The 9,311-nt window shown below is 39.3% G+C and overlaps 1 protein-coding gene across 1 annotated transcript; it reads right to left on the bottom strand.

The window, feature by feature from the left end:
* Positions 1-506: 506 nt before the first annotated feature.
* Positions 507-9,098, bottom strand: LOC118833199 (structural maintenance of chromosomes protein 6-like). The gene is made up of 2 exons (XM_036740580.1): positions 5,880-9,098; positions 507-584 (listed from the first exon to the last, which is right to left on the bottom strand). Exons 1-2 carry the CDS (start codon positions 9,096-9,098, stop codon positions 507-509), a joined length of 3,297 nt encoding a protein of 1,098 aa, XP_036596475.1.
* Positions 9,099-9,311: the final 213 nt, after the last annotated feature.

Raw genomic sequence — 9,311 nt, 5'->3', positions numbered from 1 at the left:
CCCTTATCAGTGGAATTTGCTATGTGAGGAGAAAGGCAGGGACATAGCAGCATTAGTTCTGTTTGATTTCAGGTATATGTCATAGGCAGTCAATTGTATGACAGGATGCATAGCCAGGCTCAGAATTAACCAGGTGGGGAAATGTCTTATTTACCAAGATGGAGATAGGTCAAGAGAATCCTACCTTCACCTTCGCAAGGTCGTTCTCTCAACTTTCCCAAGGACAGACATCCACCTGTGGGAGACTTCAGGGCCCCCGGCAATTCTCTTGAATGATGAACCAACAGCCTTATGAGGGCTCAGACACTTATACCTGGACTCAAGACTTAGAATAACAGCAAGTTAAAGTCCCAAGAGACTCTTCCTCAAGCAGCAAAATTTCACTAATTACAACTCAGGGCTAGATAATTGTTATTTTTTTTTCTCATATATTAGCCTTAACATCTCATCTAGAAATTTTCTTTCATTCATAAATTCCATCTGTTTACAACTATCATTGACAAATTTCATCTGTTCATCAATTCATCGCTATCATTCTCCCCTTGGTCTGCAGACAAAGCCAAAGGGAGAACATCAGACCATTTCTAGAATACAATGAGAAGAAACCCCCATCAGAGTCCATGTAGACAAGTGGGTCATATCAATTTCCTTGGTGAAAGCTCTATGATATCAGAGCAGTCACCCAGACCCAAGAGACCTGTTTAACCTTGTATTGCTGTTTCCACTTCTTCACCACAAGTTCATACACAGTGAATAGTTGGTTCAAAATAATAGCATCAAAGATACAATTGCATGAGTTTCCAAATGATCCCAAATGACACCCACTTATTTTGTAAAAGGTTCATTTCTCCACTTTGCTTGGGAGAGGCCCTAGTTCCTCACAAGACAGTGCTGCACAGTTTCACAGTACTCTGTCAGCAGGGCTCTTCCCAAGGAACCTTACAGGCAAAGATCTCCTAAGAGGATTTTACCATGCTTTTCTCACAACAGTAAGTCATTTACTATTATTATCATTATTTTCTGGTTTTGTAAATAAACAAAATATACTCTAGTAATCATCTAACAAATAAATATATTTATAATGTAACTATTCAGATTGAAAACAAGAATAAACTTGTTTTAACAGCTTCTCTTGGCCTTCTGTAGTTAACACATCACAAATCAGGTGATAATAATGTAGTTAAATGCCTTTCAAACTTATCAATTCAAAAAGTATTTTATCTGGCATTTTCACGCTAGTCATAGTAGTTTATGTAGTGCTTAACACATGCCAGGTTTTTTCTATGTCTTGAAAGTTGCTTAAGTCTGTTTTTAGAAATACTTAAATGTTTAGTTTACAGTTTTCTCCATTTTGTTAACATTCCATGCCGATTAGAAAAGTACCTACAAATGGGATAGCATTGTGTTTGACTGTATTCCTACAAGGTCTGAACACTACAGTGCTCATCCTTTACACAAACCAGGCATGTGTTAAGTACTTCACAACTATGTGTTCTCCCAACAACCCTGGGAGATAAGTATAAATATTATTATCCCCTTGTACATACTAAGACTGATTAAATTCTTCTAATTTCCTACTTTGAAATTTTCAACTCAATCAATTACTGATTTATAGTGACTATTGACAACACTTAAATCTCAGTTTTTTACAAGCATCCATTGTTTTTAGTTAGCCCTTCAAAATTCATGGTGACACTCCCAACTTCCATTACTGTTTTTTTTTCTTTCTTTGAATTACCCAAAGAGCCAATTCTTTTAGTTTTCTAAATTACCAATCTTTTAGCATAGCTATTGAAACCAGAGCAGGAAACAATCCTTTCCCTATCATAAGTTAATATTTTAAAAGTTTTTGTTAAATTTCGACTTGTTTTGCGATGTTATATTGATTGTGGAAAGGAGGACATGTAGCAATTGTAAAAGGGACATTGCTTTAAAAATTCCTAACCTTTTCTATTTCAGTGGGATTAAGACCCTCTCTGGAATTTCCTTTTCAAAACTCCCAAACCTTTTGCTTTCAAACCCTGAATTTAATTCTATGTTCAACAATTCTTTCCTTAACTGACTATAGCCTTATTTAGACAATTTGGAACTAAACAACTGATTTCAACATGAGTTTTTCCATGTTATAATGTACCTAAACAACTAATTTAAACTGCAGTAGTATCATTAGATTCACTTACTTTCAGTTTTTTTTTGGGGGGTGGTGGTGGGAGAGGTGAGGGACTCTGGGATTCCCCTTCAATCTGGGGGCCCTAATCAGGACTTGCTTGGTGCCATCAGGTTGGTTGTTTAAAAGCAGTGAACAACAGAAGGATAAATGATCTCCACTCCTATTCACTTTTATTCTTTCTGAAGATGGTCTAAAATTTCCTTATTCTGCCTTCTAATGATAAAAATCCCTTCTTGCAATAAACTAACCCAGCTTTAAGTACAGCTTTTAAGTAGACCTTTATTCTACACTAAAATTAAAACGTATTTCACAGACTGATTCCCCAAAACTTCAGACTTAGAGCTCGGCTCACTGAAACTTCTTCTGGCTTATTAGCAAATATGTTTCTTTTTACATTCCGAGCTGTGAAATTATTTAAGCATACAAGAGTTTAATCTAACTTCTCCCATACTATTTCCAAAGCTTTCCTTATTTTAACACTTCCCTGAATTCCTATTTCACTGAATCCCTCCTGAACTTATCTCATGACTAATAAGCCCGTTTTTAAATCCAAACTACAGCTTTAAATCAATCCCTAGTTATTTTAAAGGTCCCATTAATGAATAATTGATGCATGAAATTTTTATTTCAGTAAACTCTACAGAATTTGTTAGTATCCCATAAGTTCATCAAAATAGTTTATAAAGAAATCCAAATTATAATTTAGAAATGAAAGAAATTAATCATTCTCTTTTCACAAATTTGGTTTCCAATCAGTTTTTGTACCTTAGTTTTCAATTAATTTCTGCATTTGTCTTTCATCTCAGCAATCTCTAACGTGGCCAGGGTGGAAAGAGAGGAAAAAGAGATCTGTCCTCTTTTCAAGATTTTTGGGAAAGTTTTTTTTTTCAGCCTGTTTCTTTTGGTTGATCATGTCAAAAGAAAAGGTATACGTAAAACACATAGGTTAGCACAAAGCACAAACGGTACAGCACAGACCAAACAGACACTGATTTCCCATTCTCTGAAGGATTTTCCTAGTTGTAGAAGGCTCCTTTCTATGTGAAGTAAAGAACCCACTATTCCTAAGTTAGTGTCATCATTTACAAAATGAACACACACACACAGAACATATAACAAGACACAACATTCAATCAGGCTGGAACTTCTGTTTTTCTCTAAGAGATTTTGAAGTCAAGATCTTACCTGTCTCCTCTATTAAACACGGAACTTATGACCATCTTGTAGCTGGGGTCCTGCTGTCAGGCAAAGACAATTCTTCTGCTTCTTAATTATGTTAATGCTTTTAGAATCTCACCAGAAAATGTATTTTAGTGAGAATACCAAATTGTTTTGGCGTAATTTGCCAAATGGGTTCACCCATTTAAAGTGCACTTTTTGTTGAAAATAAGTCCCTAATAGATAAAAGAGCTGGTTAAAGTTCCATTCTTCTAGACTTTTTGCCAAAGTATAATCACAGGAAGAAAAACTAAGAATGATGAAGAATTTTAGTAATATCAATAGTTTCTTTATTCTAAGCCGATTTTGAAGATTGTTCAATAAAATTCCCTTTCTAAGTGATCAAAAGTTCCATGCTTTGGCCAAAACAATCCCCTAAACTCTTTGTATTCTCTCTTTTTTTGAAGGGGGGAAGGCACTGTAATATTCAGGGATTCACTTTGACAAATTCTCCAAAACTTCCAGTTCTTAATTTCTGGGCTTAACCTCTAGGGTCCTAAGTCTGGTCAATTAGGGCCAAAAGGTCCTCTATAAGTGAATATTCAGCAACATTTATACCAGCTTTCCTTTAAAACTTCCTAAAACTTTAGCTGATTGTCCGTGACTGACTTAATCCTAAGAATATGCAATAATAACCATACTCACTAAATGAAAGGGAGCCTTCTCTTTTCCTGATCCTCTGTCAACTTACAATGAGCCTCCTTCTCAAGTCAGAAGAAGTTAGGATTGTTTCTAGGGTGGTCACATGCCTTGACAGCTACTACTGAGGTGGGAATCTCTCTCCTAAGGCTATCGGGTCTGGCCTGAATCATTGCACCGTTGAGTGAATCACTCACTGCCCTAAGCCCTATACATCAAGAAGCTGGTCATAGGGTCCTCTACCTGGGTTCCTCACCCCTCTGTGAGCACTGAAATGAGCTCTGCCTCAATTAGTTGGAGAGATTTCTCTACTGATAACAAAATGATTTAATTACTTCTCGACAAAAAAAAAATTAAAGGCAAAAATATCTATTTTAACCCTGCTAACAGGAAGCTTTAAAATTAGTTAGGCAGCTAGCTGGCTTAAAATGAGGAACTAGCAATTCTACTGCTGAATCACTGACAAAAGCAAAGTAATGAAAATGAAGGAAAAAGGGAAAAAAAAGTAGCCTATGTTTGAAAAGTTTAAATAATGGCCATATAACTTACAAAAATAGAATCTGAGTGCTCCATTGCTTATGTATTTAGACAGATTAGTCACAAATTTAAACAGTCCCTCTTAGCCCAATTGGGGATCCTTCTTAAAAGTTAATTTAGGGTAAATCAAGGCAGACTCACCAATCTCCAGCTTAAAGAGATTTACCTCAGGCTCAGAGAATTTGGGTACAGACAGCTAGGCGAGTCCAACCTCCTAGGGCCAGTGTCCCTGCAGAAGCCATCATTGAAAATTCATCTGGTGTGCACATCCTTTTTGGGTCCTTTGCAGGGACTGCCCAAAAGAGGTTGAGGTCCACACATCACTTTGTAAACAAGTAGTCAACATTACATTACTTTACATTACATTTACATTACTTTAAAGGTTGAGGCCCACTATAGGAACCTATCTATCCCTATACAATTCATATAAAATATCAAACTGATTAATACTATTTGGGATAGAGTAGGGGTCCAAATGAATTATTTCTCACATAGGCTAATGGGGAAGTTTCTTAATAAATTTTCCCACTGGTGGGCTGTCTCATTCATGGGCATCTTGTATCTCTATCTGTTGTTTACCAACCTATACTACAAGTAGTCTTCTCTTACTATTGAAAAACTAAGTTATGAAAAACAAACATTGAAATACTTTAATACAAAACAGTGGCCTAATAAAAAGAGAAAAAAACAAAACAAAAACACCACAACAAGCAGCCAGTTTGATCACAATTATGTAAAAATTCAATCTTCTTTTTCTTCTTCTCCTCCTCCTCCTTCTTCTTCTTTTTTTTTTTTGCTTTTTGGCAGGGCAATTGGGGTTAAGTGACTTGCCCAAGGTCACACAGCTGGTATGTGTCAAGTGTCTGAGGCTGGATTTGAACTCAGTTCCTCCTGACTCCAGGGCCAGTACTCTACTCACTGCGCCACTTAGCTGCCCCTGCTGTGCTTTTTTTTGTCCACCCTCTTCTAATTCTCCTTCTCCTCCTCCTTCTCCATCTCCTTGTTTTTCTTCTATTTCTCCTTTTTTCTTCTTCTTTTACCCTTCTTCTCCTTCTCCTCCTCCTTCTTCATCCTTTTTGTCTTCATCCACTTCTCCTTCTTCTTCTTCCTCTTCTCTGTCTTCCTCTACTCCATCTTCATCATCTGCATCTTCTTCTTCTTCTCCCCCTCCTCCTCCTCCTCCTTCATCCTCTTTGTCTTCATCCACTTCTCCTTCTTCTTCTTCCTCTTCTCTGTCTTCCTCTACTCCATCTTCATCATCTGCATCTTCTTCTTCTTCTCCCCCTCCTCCTCCTCCTCCTCCTTCTGAATCGACTGCTTGAAAAGGCAGGATTGTTTCATCAGGGTCTGGCATTTTGAGTATTTCAATTAATGAACTTGGAGGAAGAGAGCTCATGTACTGTGGAGTGAGCAGGATGAACTGGCAGTGTTGCTGCAAATGTGCTATGCTGAGGATCATGTCCATGGCAGTTTTTCGATGGTTCACGTCCATGTAGCCATCCAATGCATCTAGACATCTGAAAGGTGATTCTGTGACGGACCATAAAGTCAAAATGAGTAAAAAGTTGGAAAAAGAATGTCTACCTCCTGAGAAAGCTTGCGTGTCACTGAAAGCAGTAGTGTTCCCTTCTCCAGGCTGGACTGTTATAGAAAGGGTCTCATTCTCATGATCCAAGTGCATCTCCCCAGAGAAGGACCACTGAGATAGTAAGCTGTGGAAGTACAATTTGCATCGTAAAGAAAGACTCTTTCTGTGATTCTGGTATATTGAATAGCTCTGGTTTGTTACTACGTCCAGTGCTTCAATAAACTTTTTCAGACTCTTCACTTTATCAGCTAGATCAAGACAACTTTCTTTTATTTCTTGGTAATACCTTCTTGTTTCATCTTGGCTTCCATAAATGTAGTTTTCTGATTGTATAGTCTTTCTTAACACAGTAATTTTTTCATCAAGAGCAGAGGCAGTTGTAGTAACTTCTTTACGCTCAGCGCAGGTGCTTTTGGCCAGAGCAGTCTCTCTCTCAAGTACTCTTTCTTTCATGGCCAGCTCTTCCTTTTCCACTTGGAGAGAATTCAAGTGTTGCTTGAGCTTATTTTCATAATACAGCACAGACTGGTGTTGGACGTTCACTTCTAACGCAGCCTGGTTTTGTTCTTCCATAAAGGATTCTATGAATTCTAAAACCTCATTACATCTCAACTTAAGCTCTTCATGTCTCCCTTCAGCATCTATTTTCAATTGCTTTAAATTCTCCATTTCTTCTTTTTGAGCCTTCATCCCTTCCTCAATATCCTTCATCTCTTCTTTAATAGCTTGAACCTCCTCTTGGAGAACTGAGAGACCTATTGACTGACTTTTATCTTCATCCTCAAGGTCTTTTATTTCTGAAGTGATATTTATTATTCTGGTCTTTATTTCTTTTAAATGCTGATAATGACTATTAATAGTTTCTTGATTCTTCCTGACAGCCTTTTCAAGTGAAGACTCATGTTGCTGAAATGTTAACAGCTGTGCAGTTTTATTTTCTATTTCTTTCTCCAAATTGCCTATTTCTATTTCCAGATCACCCAAGTAAGTAGGTCGTGATTCTTCACATGAGTAATAGCGGTTCTCAAATACTTCATCACCACAGGCAGTTAAAACTTTGCTACAGTTCTTGGGGGGTTCCTGAGCTTGCATCACTCTGCGGGCCAAAGGGTTACTTTTAACAAGCAGCACTGACTCTATGCCCCTCATGTCAATCAGAGTATTGACCACCACTGGATGGTCTATTTCTAAAGCTGTGAGAACCGTTGGAAATTCTGGGTGATAGGCCATTCTGTCTGTGACATCATATAACTGACACTCAAAGGCTGACACAATTATCTGTGGTTGTGGAGAGCCTAACGGATAAAACCTTTTCATCAGCTCTTGAAGGATTTGCTCATCTTTGTGGTTGTCACAAAAAAAGGCAAGAAGAAGGCCATTTAAGCAGGACTCAATGGCCAAAGCAAATTCAGGGTCTTGGAAACGAATACAAGCGCCTAGTGGGCCTATCGGTTTAAAAATAAAGTGCCCTCGTCTATGGGCATCATCTACTGCTTCAAGAAGGGTGGGAATCTGGGATCCAAATCGCTTCAGTGGCTCGGTTTTACACTCTTTCCATTGGTTTAGCTGTTGTTGTTCTTCATGCAGTATCTGTTGCACATAAGACTCTTCTTTTCTAATTTCAGAACATTCTTCACCATCTTTTTCTATAGCTTGATGGAGATGTTTTATGTCTCGAACAAGTGAATCTTGTTGGTCCTTAAAATTCTTTAATGTTTCCTTCAACGTGGAAATGTTTTCCTGTTTTTCCAACTCTGCTAGCTCTAGACTCTTTTTCAGGACTTCCATTTTGTTATAAAAATGTTCTGCAAATTTATCTAATTGATTCAGTTCGTTTTGAGAAGCAGTATGGAAAGCCTCCGCTTGATAATAGGCCTTGTCTGTTCTCTTGGCATCTTCTTTTGCCTCAATGCATTTGGGCTCTAATTCAGCGGCTTCTTTATTTAACATTTGCAGGTTCTCAAGAATGGTTGTATACTTCTTTTCTGATGCATTTAGTTTAGCCTTTGAGGCCTCTAGTTTCTGATTTAATAACGTAGTGTGATGGTCTCCAAGGTTTATATTATGAACCATACCATCAACTTCTCTTTCAGTTTCAGTCACCAGTGCCCAAGCCATTTCATGTTTTAAGTCTTCTAATTTCTCCCTCAAGGCAACCATCTTCTGAACATGCTCCTCTACAGCTATGCTCTGACATTTGAGATTCTCAAGCTCTTCTTTTTTTTGGTCTATCTCAAGCTGGCTTCTGGCTTTTCTCTCCAAAGCTTCTGAGTACTCTTCTCGCCTCTGTTGAAGTCCAGTCACTTTGAGAAAGAATTTGTATCTGTCACTATCATGTTGGGTCCGCAACAACTGCCTGCCCATTTCTTGTGGTAAAATAGACGCTGGGTTATCCACCTGTATTTTAAAATGATCGAGAATGGCCATAAGCTCTGCTTTCTGCGAACAAACCAGGTTTCCTGCTTGGTCCTTTAGTTTGTAACTTGTAGTACCGTTCACACTGATGCATTGCTGTACGGTAATCGAATCCCCATACAGGTCAGATTTGAAAGCATCTTCCCCTGTGTTGCGCAAGGTGATGGAGATGTTGGCTGAAAGCTCTCCATCCTTCACAAACTCGCTCAAAGATGATCCTAGCGATTCTCCACCAAGACCAATGGCTAGAGCCGTCAGCAACGCACTCTTGCCCCTGCGTCCCACCACAAAGTTGACATTGGGCCCAAATTTCACTGGTCCGAGCTTGGCATGGCACATGAAATTCTCCAGCTGGACACTCTCAATGATGCCAGCTGACCCTGAGGCCAAAGGAGAAGCAGCCCCTCCATGAGAAACACTCTGGAGGAGGACCGCCTCCTTGTCCTCATTGGAATCACCCTCTGGCCCTGGCCTGGCCCTTTGCGGCTCCTCCGCAACCACGGGGATGGCGCCCCCTTCTCTCTGAGCCATTGGCCTGCTGGATGAGAAGAGCCTTCTACCTGTTCCTCCCCCGTCCTCCCTCTTCTCCTTCCCTTCCCCTCCTCCCTCTCCTCTTTTCCCCCTCCTCCCTTTCTCCTCCTCCCTCTTCTCCCTTCCCCCTCCTCCCTTCCTCTGCCTCCCCCTCCCCCTCTTCCCTTCCTCCTCCTCCCTCTCCTCCCTTCCTCCTCCTCCCTCTCCCCCTTC

This window comes from Trichosurus vulpecula (assembly GCF_011100635.1).
Source record: "Trichosurus vulpecula isolate mTriVul1 chromosome X unlocalized genomic scaffold, mTriVul1.pri SUPER_X_unloc_3, whole genome shotgun sequence".
In the NCBI taxonomy this organism is placed as follows: domain Eukaryota; kingdom Metazoa; phylum Chordata; class Mammalia; order Diprotodontia; family Phalangeridae; genus Trichosurus; species Trichosurus vulpecula.
The sequence above is the reverse complement of the archived record's forward strand: the minus strand, read 5'-3'. Positions and strand labels throughout refer to the sequence as shown.